Below are 15,000 nucleotides of genomic sequence, written 5' to 3'. Positions count from 1 at the left end.
TGATAGAGGAGTCTGACTGAGTGGTGGTAGGCAGCAGCAGGCTCGTAAGCATTCATTCAAATAGCACTTTCCTGCGTTTGCCAGCAGCTCTTCGCAATGCTTCAAGTATTGCGCTGTTTATGACTTCAAGCCTATCAACTCCCGAGATTAGGCTGGCAATACTAAAGTACCTATTAGAACATCCAATAGTCAAAGGTATAGGAAATACAAATGGTATAGAGAGAAATAGTCCTATAAATACTATATTAACTACAACCTAAAACTTCTTACCTGGGAATATTGAAGACTCATGTTAAAAGGAACCACCAGCTTTCATATGTTCTCATGTTCTGAGCAAGGAACTTAAACGTTAGCTTTTTTACATGGCACATATTGCACTTTTACTTTCTTCTCCAACACTTTGTTTTTGCATTATTTAAACCGAATTGAACATGTTTCATTATTTATTTGAGACTAAATTGATTTTATTTATGTATTATATTAAGTGATTATAAAAGTGTTCATTGTTCATTCAGTATTGTTGTAATTGTCATTATTACATATATATATATATAAATCGGCCGATTTAATCAATATCAGCTTTTTTTGGTCCTCCAATAACCGGTATCGGTATCAGCGTTGAAAAATCATAATCGGTTGACCTCTTAGATAGATAGACACACACATTCATTGACGAGCTTCAATGCCACACAACTCTCCTTCCGTGGCCTCCAATTGCTCTTAAATACAAGTAAAACTAAATGCATGCTCTTCAACCGATCGCTGCCTGCACCTGCCCACCCGTCCAACATCACTACTCTGGACGGTTCTGACTTAGAATATGTGGACAACTACAAATATCTAGGTGTCTGGTTAGACTGTAAACTCTCCTTCCAGACTCACATCAAACATCTCCAATCCAAAGTTAAATCTAGAATTGGCTTCCTATTTCGCAACAAAGCCTCCTTCACTCATGCTGCCAAACATACCCTCGTAGAACTGACCATCCTACGGATCCTCGACTTCGGCGACGTCATTTACAAAATAGCCTCCAATACCCTACTCAATCAATTGGATGCAGTCTATCACAGTGCCATCTGTTTTGTCACCAAAGCCCCATATACTACCCACCACTGTGACCTGTATGCTCTCGTTGGCTGGCCCTCGCTTCATACTCGTCGCCAAACCCACTGGCTCCAGGTCATCTACAAGATCCTGCTAGGTAAAGTCCCCCCTTATCTCAGCTCGCTGGTCACCATAGCATCACCCACCTGTAGCACGCGCTCCAGCAGGTATATCTCTCTGGTCACCCCCAAAACCAATTCTTACTTTGGCAGCCTCTCCTTCCAGTTCTCTGCTGCCAATGACTGGAACGAACTGCAAAAACACTTATCCCCCTCACTAGCTTTAAGCACTAGCTGTCAGAGCAGCTCACAGATTACTGCACCTGTACATAGCCCATCTATAATTTAGCCCAAACAACTACCTCTTCCCCTACTGTATTTATTTATTTATTTTGCTCCTTTGCACCCCATTATTTCTATCTCTACTTTGCACATTCTTCCACTGCAAATCTACCATTCCAGTGTTTTACTTGCTATATTGTATTTACTTCGCCATCATGGCCTTTTTGCCTTTACCTCCCTTATCTCACCTCATTTGCTCACATTGTATATAGACTTATTTTTGTACTGTATTATTGACTGTATGGTTGTTTTACTCCATGTGTAACTCTTGTTGTACGTGTCGAACTGCTTTGCTTTATCTTGGCCAGGTCGCAATTGTAACTTGTACTCAACTTGTACTCAACTTGTACTCAACTTGCCTACCTGGTTAAATAAAGGTGAAATAAATAAATAAAAACTGATGCAGGTTGAGGGTTTAGAGTGTATAGCCTGGAGGATGCCTTGGGGGGGGGGGGGGGGGGGGGCTGTGTAAAATCTCTCTCCACTCACTTAACCTCCTGCATGTATAATGACAGAATAAAATGTCAACAGATGCTTCTCCAATATGTAAATGATCCCCCTCAAAGCAGTTCCCACTGCTGTGATAGGAGGAGTAATGGAATGGGACTCCTCCTCCTGTACTGTGGGGGAGTTGATCAAGCAGAAAACATGCAACCGTTTTCCAATGTGTATGTGTTGTATCATCTCATGCAGGTATATGTACAGTACAGTATGTGTGTCTTATTACAGCCTCAGTGTACTAACCAGCGCAGTGGGATACTTGTCAACGAGGCAGAGGGCATGCTGGGAATTGATTTAAAGAGAACATGAGACGGTGCTACAGAGAGACCCCTCATCTCTGCCTCTGCCTGCAGTGTGTTACCTGTTAGGCTAAATGTAGTCCAGACACATGGCTGTGCACAGGGTTTACACTTCCATCTAAATGTAGTCCAGACACATGGCTGTGCACAGGGTTTACACTTCCATCTAAATGTAGTCCAGACACATGGCTGTGCACAGGGTTTACACTTCCATCTAAATGTAGTCCAGACACATGGCTGTGCACAGGGTTTACACTTCCATCTAAATGTAGTCCAGACACATGGCTGTGCACAGGGTTTACACTTCCATCTAAATGTAGTCCAGACACATGGCTGTGCACAGGGTTTACACTTCCATCTAAATGTAGTCCAGACACATGGCTGTGCACAGGGTTTACACTTCCATCTAAATGTAGTCCAGACACATGGCTGTGCACAGGGTTTACACTTCCATCTAAATGTAGTCCAGACACATGGCTGTGCACAGGGTTTACACTTCCATCTAAATGTAGTCCAGACACATGGCTGTGCACAGGGTTTACACTTCCATCTAAATGTAGTCCAGACACATGGCTGTGCACAGGGTTTACACTTCCATCTAAATGTAGTCCAGACACATGGCTGTGCACAGGGTTTACACTTCCATCTAAATGTAGTCCAGACACATGGCTGTGCACAGGGTTTACACTTCCATCTAAATGTAGTCCAGACACATGGCTGTGCACAGGGTTTACACTTCCATCTAAATGTAGTCCAGACACATGGCTGTGCACAGGGTTTACACTTCCATCTAAATGTAGTCCAGACACATGGCTGTGCACAGGGTTTACACTTCCATCTAAATGTAGTCCAGACACATGGCTGTGCACAGGGTTTACACTTCCATCTAAATGTAGTCCAGACACATGGCTGTGCACAGGGTTTACACTTCCATCTAAATGTAGTCTTTAGTGGACATGGTTGCTTTAGGGAGGTTTATGCTCATACAAGAGGTGTTCTCCTGCTCTATATCCCCATTTGACCTCCTCCTACCTCCTAACTCGGCCTAACTCTCATTTTTTAAATTCCCCCTCCCTCCTTCTCTCCCTCTCTCCACCCCTCGCCTCCTCCCTCTCTCCATCCCTCTAACTATTAATTCTGCTAATCTTTCCTTGCTCGGGTCTGCAGGGACTTTCCCTGAGTCATCTGCGTAGCTGAGTGCAGGATTAGTAGTGATTTCCAATGCAGACAGGTTCCCCATCCCAGGGTTTAATATCGCCCACTCACAGCTCGACACTCGGCAGCTAAATGAATTCCACCCCAAGCTGAGGTATTAGAGATGCAAAATGCAAAAGGGGACTGAGAATGTGTGTATGTGTGGGTTTGTGTGTGTGTGCGTGTGTGTGTGTGTGTGTGTGACAGAGAGAGAGAGATTGCAATTACTGTACGTGAACTTGCATTGGAGTGTGTGTGAGTGTTTGTATGAGAGAGAGAGATGTGTGATTGTGGCTAGAGACACAGAATGTGGACGTGTGTGGGTGTATGATAATGTATTGGAAGAGATTGTAATCTTGGGTAATAGGGCATTTCCACTTTGCCGCACCTGCAGAGGAAAGCTTTGTGTTTACTTTTCAAATGAAACATTTGCCAGGTTCTCGGTTAGCATTCTGTGTGTTGTTAATTGATTTTCTCCGATGCTGTGTACCTTCCTTTTGTCTGACTCTCTGATGAACGCGCAGGACTTTTTAATGAAGCCCCAAGCGTACGAAGATGTCTCCTGGGAAATGGAGTTCTGCTCTGTGTGTTTTTCTCCGCTGCCTGCAATCACACAACCATTTTACCTCACAACAGAGCAAGAGGGAACGCTGGAACATTATCATGGCAGGCAGGCAGGCAGGCTTGGTGTGTGTGTGTGTATGTGTATGTGTGTGTGTGTGTGAGTGTGTGTGTGTGTGTGTATCTGGCAGGGCTATACAACTGACAGACGCGGGGCGTTTCAGCTGACTCCAGTGGCGGTGCTTTCAGAGAGGAGAATTAGCGCAGGGTCTCATTCAGGGTTATGCTGATTCACTCAGTTTACGGTCTGCTGTCTGAGATCAACGTCACAGTGCCTGCTCTCTCTCTCTCTCTCTCTCTCTCACACACACACACACACACACACACACACACACACACACACACACACACACACACACACACACACACACACACCGTGTCATTCTGAGAGACTGCACTTCTGTCATATGTCACAAGCTTTGTTTCACACAGGCCTCAAGGCTTATTATGCGTACTCACGTACAACGCACAACACACACACACACACACACACACACACACACACACACACACACACACACACACACACACACACACACACACACACACACACACACACACAGTACCCAGATGGGAGTTGTGCAGTGTGTGTGTATGCATGTTTTATGTGTGTGTGTATGCATGTTTTATGTGTGTGTGTATGCATGATTTATGTGTGTGTGTATGCATGTTTTATGTGTGTGTGTGTGCATGATTTATGTGTGTGTATGCATGTTTTATGTGTGTGTGTGTGTGTGTGTGTGTGTGTGTGTGTATGCATGTTTTATGTGTGTGTGTATGCATGTTTTATGTGTGCGTGTGTGTATGCATGTTTTATGTGTATGCATGTTTTGTGTGTGTATGTGTGTGTGTATGCATGTTTCATGTGTATGCATGTTTTGTGTGTGTGTGTGTGTGTGCATGTTTTATGTGTGTGTGTGCCCACCCCACTGTGTATTATCAACCAGACCCGTAATGAGGCTAGTTTGCTGCTCAGTGAATTCCAGCGTGTGATATCGAGGTCGCATCCCCACTTAGGCTGGCATTCATCCCTGTCCGCCTACCCAGGGCTCTGATTGGTGGGTTGGGCCGCGCCGTGCGCCAGGGTAAATATTGGCACTGGCTAGGCTGTTAGCTCTGACAGCAGAATGTCTAAAGCTGGAGTGATGGCTGCTGTGACTGTCCGGGTGCTCTCTCTCTCTCTCTCTCTCTTTCTCTCTCTCTCTCGCTCTCTCTTTCTTTCTTCATCTCATTGTCTCTCTCTGCCTTTCTTTCTGTCTCTCTCTCTGTCTCTCTGTCTCTCTGTCTCTCTCTTTCTCCGTGTGTCTCTCTCTTTCTCTGTGTCTCTCTCTCTGTTTCTGTCTCTCTCTCTCTGTCTCTGTCTGTCTGTCTCTCTCTCTCTCTCTCTCTCTCTCTCTCTCTCTCTCTCTCTGTCTTTCTTTCTCTCTCTCTCTCTCTCTCTCTGTCTTTCTTTCTCTCTCTCTCTCTCTGTCTGTCTGTCTGTCTGTCTGTCTGTCTGTCTGTCTGTCTGTCTGTCTGTCTGTCTGTCTGTCTGTCTGTCTGTCTGTCTGTCTGTCTGTCTGTCTGTCTGTCTGTCTGTCTGTCTGTCTGTCTGTCTCTTAATTCAACTCAAGGGGCTTTATTGGCATTGCCAAAGTAAGTGAGGTAGATAATATACAAAAGTGAAATAAACAATTAAAATGAACAGTAAACATTACACATACCGAAGTTTCAAAACAATAAAGACATTACAAATGTCATATTAGAGTGTTGTAACAATGTACAAATGGTTAAAGTACACAAGGGAAAATAAATAAGCATAAATATGGGTTGTATTTACAATGGTGTTTGTTCTTCACTGGTTGCCCTTTTCTTGTGGCAACAGGTCACAAATCTTGCTGCTGTGATGGCACACAGTGGAATTTCCCCCAGTAGATATGGGAGTTTATCAAAATTGGATTTGTTTTCAAATTCTTTGTGTATCTCTGTAATCTGAGGGAAATATGTCTCTCTAATATGGTCATACATTGGGCAGGAGGTTAGGAAGTGCAGCTCAGTTTCCACCTGAATTTGTGGGCAGTGTGCACATATCCTGTCTTCTCTTGAGAGCCAGGTCTGCCTACGGCGGCCTTCCTCAATAGCAAGGCTATGCTCACTGAGTCTGTACATAGTCAAAGCTTTCCTTAAGTTTGGGTCAGTCACAGTGGTCAGGTATTCTGCCGCTGTGTACTCTCTGTTTAAGGCCAAATAGCATTCTAGTTTGCTCTGTTTTTTTGTTAATTCTTTCCAATGTGTCAAGTAATTATCTTTTTGTTTTCTCATGATTTGGTTGGGTCTAATTGTGCTGTTGTCCTGGGGCTCTGTGGGGTGGGTTTGTGAACAGAGCCCTTGGACCAGCTTGCTTAGGAGACTCTTCTCCAGGTTCATCTCGCTGTAGGTGATGGCTTTGTTGTGGAAGGTCTGGGAATCGCTTCCTTTTAGGTGGTTGTAGAATTTAACGTCTCTTTTCTGGATTTTGATAATTAGTGGGTATCGGCCTAATTCTGCTCTGCGTGCTTTATTTGGTGTTCTATGTTGTACATGGAGGATATTTTGGCAGAATTCTGCATGCAGAGTTTCAATTTGGTGTTTGTCACATTTTGTGAAGTCTTGGTTTGATGGGCGGACCCCAGACCTCACAGCCATAAAGGGCAATGGGCTCTATGACTGATTCAAGTATTTTTAGCCAGATCCTAATTGGTATGTTGAAATTTATGTTCCTTTTGATGGCATAGAATGCCCTTCTTGCATTGTCTCTCAGATCGTTCACAGCTTTGTGGAAGTTACCTGTGGCGCTGATGTTTAGGCCAAGGTATGTATCGTTTTTTGTGTGCTTTGGGGCAACAGTGTCTAGATGGAATTTGTATTTGTGGTCCTGGCGACTGGACCTTTTTTGGAACACCATTATTTTGGTCTTACTGAGATTTACTGTCAGGGCCCAGGTCTGACAGAATCTGTGCAGAAGATCTAGGTGCTGCTGTAGGCCCTCCTTGGTTGGTGACAGAAGCACCAGATCATCAGCAAACAGTAGACATTTGACTTCGGATTCTAGTACGGTGAGGCCGGGTGCTGCAGACTTTTCTAGTGCACGCGCCAATTCGTTGATATATATGTTGAAGAGGGTGGAGCTTAAGCTGCATCTCTGTTTCACCACACGACCCTGTGTGAAGAAATGTGTGTGTTTTTTGCCAATTTTAACTGCACACTTGTTAATTGTGTACATGGATTTTATAATGTCATATGTTTTACCCCCAACACCACTTTCCATCAATTTGTATAGCCGACCCTCATGCCAAATTGAGTCTAAGGCTTTTTTTAAATCAACAAAGCATGAGAAGACTTTGCCTTTGTTTTGGTTTGTTTGGTTATCAATTAGGGTGTGTAGGGTGAATACATGGTCTGTTGTACGGTAATTTGGTAAAAAGCCAATTTGACATTTGCTCAGTACATTGTTTTCATTGAGGAAATGTACGAGTCTGCTGTTAATGATAATGCAGAGGATTTTCCCAAGGCTACTGTTGACGCATATTCCTTTGATAGTTATTGGGGTCAAATTTGTCTCCACTTTTGTGGATTGGGGTGATCAATCCTTGGTTCCAAATATTGGGGAAGATGCCAGAGCTAAGGATGATGTTAAAGAGTTTCAGTATAGCCAATTGGAATTTGTTGTCTGTATATTTGATCATTTCATTAAGGATACCATCAACACCACAGGCCTTTTTGGGTTGGAGGGTTTTTACTTTGTCCTGTAACTCATTCAAGGTAATTGGAGAATCCAGTGTGTTCTGGTAGTCTTTAATAGTTGATTCTAAGATTTGTATTTGATCATGTATATGTTTTTGCTCTTTATTCTTTGTTATAGAGCCAAAAAGATTGGAGAAGTGGTTTACCCATACATCTCCAGTTTGGATAGATAATTATTTGTGTTGTTGTTTGTTTAGTGTTTTCCAATTTTCCCAGAAGTGGTTAGAGTCTATGGATTCTTCAATTACATTGAGCTGATTTCTGACGTGCTGTTCCTTCTTTTTCCATAGTGTATTTCTGTATTGTTTTAGTGATTCACCATAGTGAAGGCTTAGACTCAGGTTTTCCGGATCTCTATGTTTTTGGTTGGACAGGTTTCTCTATTTCTTTCTTAGATTTTTGCATTCTTCATCAAACCATTTGTCATTGTTGTTCATTTTCTTCGGTTTTCTATTTGAGATTTTTAGATTTGATCGGGAAGCTGAGAGGTCAAATATACTGTTAAGATTTTCTACTGCCAAGTTTACACCTTCACTATTGCAGTGGAAAGTGTTTCCCCAGGACATTGTCTAAAAGGATTTGTTGTTGCCTAATTGTTTTTTGGTAGGTTTCCAAACTGCATTCCTTCCATCTATAGCATTTCTTAATGTTACTCAGTTCCTTTGGCTTTGATGCCTCATGATTGAGTATTGCTCTGTTTAAGTAGACTGATTTTGCTATGGTCTGATAGGGGTGTCAGTGGGCTGACTGTCTCTATCTATCTGTCTGTCTGTCTGTCTGTCTCTCTGTCTCTCTGTCTCTCTGTCTCTCTGTCTCTCTCTTTTTTTCTCTGTCTCTGTCTGACACACACTCAGGAGGATACTGTAAATCAGCAGAAAGCCTTTAAATAGCTGGCCGCTAGCTCTCTCCCATTTAGTCTCCCTCGGTTTCAATCACTCTCTCCTCCTCTCTGTCTGTCTAGCATCGAATCATTCTATCACATCTGTATTTTTAACACCGTATTTTCTGCCTCCTCTCTTTTTTCAACCTGTTCTCACGTTCTGTCTCTCTGTCTCTCTGTCTCTCTCTCTCTTAAGCTGATTTTCTCCGGTGTAGTTTTCTCAGAATATCTCCTGGTGTGATTTACTTTCCTACCTTCTGTCTGGGTTTGTAGGGGAACTGCAATGGTGTGGAAGGAATGAAAGAGCCCTGTTTGCCCTGTGCTAATACACACACACAGACACACACACACCTACACATACACACACACATACACAGGGGTGTGAGACAGCATTGGGGTGGGAGATGGGGTTTGTTCAGTCTTAGGTGTGTGTGTTTGGGGAGGTAGGGGATTGTAAGGAAGCAGCCATGTTATATTTCCTGTGGAAAAACAGGTTACTGTGGGACTGGAGAGGGGGGATTCTTGGCTAGACTTCTAGGACTTCTTGAACTCTGGATAACTGAAAAGCACGTCATTTTCTTGGGTGTGTTTGTGTGTCCGCTGGCCTGCTTTTCTCTCTCTCTCTGTGTGTGTGTGTGTGTGTGTGTGTGTGTGTGTGTGTGTGTGGACGTGCTGTTAAAGCCATCAGACTCCTCCAACTAAGGGAGTGGCTCATCACTATGTTTACCTCAAACTGTCAGGACAGTCATCTGTCTTCCGTCTCCACGGCGACCAGGGACGTCTTAACCATAAACAGGAAGTGTATGAGCGGCCAATGAGAGCTTCCTGTTCTAGCGAGGGGCTACTACGTGTCGTTTTCTTCTTGAATCCCGTCCAGGGAAAACACTAGAGAAGCACATTGGTCTCAGAGTAGTGAATGTCTTGGTGAGCAGAACGTCTTATTCATGTATGTATTTACTCTGCAGCACTGGACTGGAGATGATTGAGTGGGAGATAATTGAAAGATAGCCCCCCCCCCTCCCTTTCTCTGCCTCCCCTCCTCACTCATACCTTTCTCTACCTTCTCTCCGTCCCCCCACCCACTCCTCTCTCCCTCATCTTCACCCCCTTCTTCTCTTTGACCTTTCATCCCCATCTTTCTGCCCCCCCCTTTCCCTCTCCCTCTCGCTCCCCTTTACCCCCTCCCTTCTCCCCCAGTATGGGTTACTGTATCCTGGTGGCCCATGGCCTGGGGAGGTTGTGTTCTGTGGTCGGTCGCTGGGGCACCACGGCCCTGACCGTCTCCACGCTGCTGCTCCTCCTGCTCTTCTCCTGGAAGACCGTTCAGCAGAACGACATCTGGCTGTCCCGGGAGGCCCTCTTCAGGTCAGTGGTATGGGGTGAGTGGTGGGTGGGATGGGGTGTGTATGTGTGTGCGTGTCAGACCCTGGATTAATGGAATGGCTTGAGTTATTCATCACCAGTAGCACATTAGGGAGGCTCGCTCATTCCACACACATTTCCCCTTCCTCTCTCCCACTATTTACCCTTCCTCTCTCCCACTATTTACCCTTCCTCTCTCCCACTATTTACCCTTCCTCTCTCCTACTATTTACCCTTCCTCTCTCCTACTATTTACCCTTCCTCTCTCCTACTATTTACCCTTCCTCTCTCCTACTATTTACCCTTCCTCTCTCCCACTATTTACCCTTCCTCTCTCCCACTATTTACCCTTCCTCTCTCCTACTATTTACCCTTCCTCTCTCCTACTATTTACCCTTCCTCTCTCCCACTATTTACCCTTCCTCTCTCCTTCCTTCCACACTCTCTCATTTCCATGTTGTTTTACAAGCCAGATTAATGGGTGTGAATATAAAGCTGTTTATTAGAACATGGCAAAGTCACACACACAGGTGCATGCAAGCACACCCCTGACCCCATCTACAGACTCGGCCGCATGCTGTTTATCGATCAGTTTATCTGTCCATTCCTCTTTCTGTCTGCCTCGCTAACAGATAAGGACAGGCTGCTAAGACACCTAATTTCATCCCCCATCCATCCATCCCTCCCTACCTACCTCCATCTCTCCCTACTTCCATCCATCCCTCCCTACCTATCTCCATCTCTCCCTACTTCCATCCATCCCTCCCTACCTACCTCCATCCCTCCCTACCCCATCCCTCCCTCCGTACCTCCATCCCTCCCTACCCCATCCCTCCCTCCCTACCTCCATCCCTCCCTACCTCCCTCCCTCCCTCCCTACCTCCATCCCTACCTACCTCCATCCCTCCCTCCCTGCCCCCATCCCTCCCTACCTCCATCCCTCCCTCCCTACCTCCATCCCTCACTCCCTACCTTCATCCCTCCCTCCCCATCCCTACCTCCCTACCTCTCTCCCTACCTCCATCCCTCCCTCCCTACCCCCATCCCTCCTCCCCCATCCCTCCCTCCCTACCTCCATCATCCATCCCTTCCTACCTCATCCATCCCTTCCTACCTACCTCCATCCATCCCTCCCTACCTCATCCATCCCTTCCTACCTCATTCCTCACTCCCTACCTCATCCCTTACTCCCTACCCCATCCCTCACTCCCTACCTCCATCTATCCCTCCCTACCTCCATCCATCCCTCTCTACCTCAATCTATGCCTCTCTACCTCCATCTATGCCTCTACCTCCATCTATCCCTCTCTACTATCCCTCTCTACCTCAATCTATCCCTCTCTACCTCAATCTATCCCTCTCTACCTCCATCTATCCTTTCCTACCTCCATCCCTCCCTCCCTACCTCCATCTGTCCCTACCTCCATCCCTCCCTACCTCCATCCATCCCTCCCTACCTACCTCCCTCCCTCCCTACCTCCCTACCTCCATCTCTCACTCCCTACCTCCATCCCTCCCTACCTCTCTCCCTCCCTACCTCCCTCCCTCCATCCATCCATCTATCCCTCTCTACCTCCATCTCTCCCTCCCTACCTCCATCCCTCCCTACCTCCATCCCTCCCTACCTCTCTCCCTCCCTACCTCAATCCCTCCCTCCCTCCCTACCTCCCTCCCTACCTCAATCCCTCCCTCCCTACCTCCATCTCTCACTCCCTACCTCCTCCCTACCTTCCTACCTTCCTACCTCCATCCCTCCATCCCTCCCTACCTCCATCCCTCCCTACCTCCATCTCTCCCTCCCTACCTCCATCCCTCCCTACCTCCATCCCTCCCTCCCTACCCCCATCCCTCCCTCCCCCATCCCTCCCTCCCTACCTCCATCATCCATCCCTTCCTACCTCATCCATCCCTTCCTACCTACCTCCATCCATCCCTCCCTACCTCCCTTCCTACCTCATTCCTCACTCCCTACCTCATCCCTTACTCCCTACCCCATCCCTCACTCCCTACCTCCATCTATCCCTCCCTACCTCCATCCATCCCTCTCTACCTCAATCTATGCCTCTCTACCTCCATCTATGCCTCTCTACCTCCATCTATCCCTCTCTATCTCAATCTATCCCTCTCTACCTCAATCTATCCCTCTCTACCTCCATCTATCCTTTCCTACCTCCATCCCTCCCTCCCTACCTCCATCTGTCCCTACCTCCATCCCTCCCTACCTCCATCCATCCCTCCCTACCTACCTCCCTCCCTCCCTACCTCCCTACCTCCATCTCTCACTCCCTACCTCCATCCCTCCCTACCTCTCTCCCTCCCTACCTCCCTCCATCCATCCATCTATCCCTCTCTACCTCCATCTCTCCCTCCCTACCTCCATCCCTCCCTACCTCCATCCCTCCCTACCTCTCTCCCTCCCTACCTCCATCCCTCCCTACCTCCATCCCTCATTCCCTACCTCACTCCCTACCTCCCTCCCTACCTCAATCCCTCCCTCCCTCCCTACCTCATCCCTCCCTCCCTACCTCCATCTCTCACTCCCTACCTCCCTCCCTACCTTCCTACCTTCCTACCTCCATCCCCCCTACCTCCATCTCTCCCTCCCTACCTCCATCTCTCCCTCCCTACCTCCCTCCCTCCCTACCTCCATCCCTCCCTACCTCCATCCCTCCCTACCTCCCTCCCTCCCTACCTCCATCCCTACCTCCATCCCTACCTCCATCCCTCCCTACCTCCCTCCCTCCCTACCTCCATCCCTACCTCCCTGCCTACCTCCATCCCTCCCTACCCCATGCCTCACTCACTCCCTACCTCCATCCCTCCATCCATCCCTCCCTACCTCCATCCCTCCCTCCCTCCATCCCTCCCTCCCTACCTCCCTCCCTCCCTACATCCATCCCTCCCTACCTCCATCCCTACCTCCATCCATCCCTCCCTACATCTCTCCCTCCCTACCTCCATCCATCCCTCCATCCCTCCCTCCCTCCCTCCCTCCCTCCCTCCCTCCCTCCCTCCCTCCCTCCCTCCCTCCCTCCCTCCCTCCCTCCCTCCTCCCCTCCCTCCCTCCCTCCCTCCCTCCCTCCCTCCCTACCTCCCTACCTCCATCCCTACCTCCATCCATCCCTACCTCCATCCCTCCCTCCCTCCCTCCCTACCCTCCCTACCTCCCTACCTCCATCCCTACCTCCATCCATCTCTCCCTCCCTACCTCCATCCATCCCTCCCTCCCTCCCTCCCTCCCTCCCTCCCTCCCTCCATCCTCCCTACCTCCATCCCTCCCTCCCTGCCTCCCTCCCTACCTCCATCCCTCCCTACATCCATCCCTCCTTCCCGATCCCCATCCCTCCCTCCCTCCCTACCTCCATCCCTCCCTACCTCTATCCCTCCCTGCCCCCATCCCTCCCTACCTCCATCCCTCACTCCCTACCTCTCTCCCTACCTCCATCCCTCCCTCCCTACCCCCATCCCTCCCTCCCCCATCCCTCCCTCCCTACCTCCATCATCCATCCCTTCCTACCTCATCCATCCATCCCTTCCTACCTACCTCCATCCATCCCTCCCTACCTCATCCATCCCTTCCTACCTCATTCCTCACTCCCTACCTCACTCCATACCTCCCTCCCTACCTCAATCCCTCCCTCCCTCCCTACCTCCCTCCCTACCTCAATCCCTCCCTACCTCCATCTCTCACTCCCTACCTCCCTCCCTACCCCCATCCCTCCCTACCTTCCTACCTTCCTACCTCCATCCCTCCATCCCTCCCTACCTCGATCCCTCCTACCTCCATCTCTCCCTACCTCCATCCCTCCCTACCTCCATCCCTCCCTACCTCCATCCCTCCCTACCTCCATCTCTCCCTACCTCCCTACCTCCCTACCTCCATCTCTCCCTACCTCCCTACCTCCATCTCTCCCTCCCTACCTCCATCTCTCCCCCCCTACCTCCATCCATCCCTCCCTCCCTACCTCCATCCATCCCTCCATCCCTCCCTACCTCCATCCCTCCCTACCTCCATCCCTCCCTACCTTCCTACCTTCCTACCTCCATCCCTCCATCCCTCCCTACCTCCATCCCTCCCTACCTCCATCTCTCCCTCCTACCTCCATCCCTCCCTACCTCCATCCCTCCCCTCCCTACCCCCATCCCTCCCTCCCCCATCCCTCCCTCCCTACCTCCATCATCCATCCCTTCCTACCTCATCCATCCCTCCCTCCCTACCTCCATCCCTCCCTACCTTCCTACCTTCCTACCTCCATCCCTCCATCCCTCCCTACCTCGATCCCTCCCTACTCCATCTCTCCCTACCTCCATCCCTCCCTACCTCCATCCCTCCCTACTCCATCCCTCCCTACCTCCATCTCTCCCTACCTCCCTACCTCCCTACCTCCATCTCTCCCTACCTCCCTACCTCCATCTCTCCCTCCCTACCTCCATCTCTCCCCCCCCTACCTCCATCCATCCCTCCCTCCCTACCTCCATCCATCCCTCCATCCTCCCTACCTCCATCCCTCCCTACCTCCATCCCTCCCTACCTTCCTACCTTCCTACCTCCATCCCTCCATCCCTCCCTACCTCCATCCCTCCCTACCTCCATCTCTCCCTCCTACCTCCATCCCTCCCTACCTCCATCCCTCCCTCCCTACCCCCATCCTCCCTCCCCCCATTCCCTCCCTCCTACCTCCATCATCCATCCCTTCCTACCTCATCCATCCCTTCCTACCTACCTCCATCCATCCCTCCCTACCTCATCCATCCCTTCCTACCCTCATTCCTCACTCCCTACCTCATCCCTTACTCCCTACCCCATCCCTCACTCCCTACCTCCATCTATCCCTCCCTACCTCCATCCATCCCTCTCTACCTCAATCTATGCCTCTCTACCTCCATCTATGCCTCTCTACCTCCATCTATCCCTCTCTACTATCCCTCTCTACCT

The 15,000-nt window shown here is 48.7% G+C and overlaps 1 protein-coding gene across 1 annotated transcript in view; it reads left to right on the top strand.

Annotated features, from left to right (window-relative positions):
* LOC109864585 (protein O-mannosyl-transferase TMTC1-like) overlaps positions 1-15,000 on the top strand; it is a 101,282-nt gene that overhangs the window by 64,898 nt on the left and 21,384 nt on the right. The window contains exon 9 of the mRNA XM_031797759.1: positions 9,900-10,067. Within this exon, the coding sequence (XP_031653619.1) occupies positions 9,900-10,067 (168 nt within the window). The remainder of the gene's footprint in view (positions 1-9,899; positions 10,068-15,000) is intronic.

The sequence above is a fragment of the Oncorhynchus kisutch genome, linkage group LG19 (genome assembly GCF_002021735.2).
Source record: "Oncorhynchus kisutch isolate 150728-3 linkage group LG19, Okis_V2, whole genome shotgun sequence".
In the NCBI taxonomy this organism is placed as follows: domain Eukaryota; kingdom Metazoa; phylum Chordata; class Actinopteri; order Salmoniformes; family Salmonidae; genus Oncorhynchus; species Oncorhynchus kisutch.
Note: the sequence above shows the minus strand (reverse complement) of the source record. Positions and strands in the feature narration are given on the sequence as shown.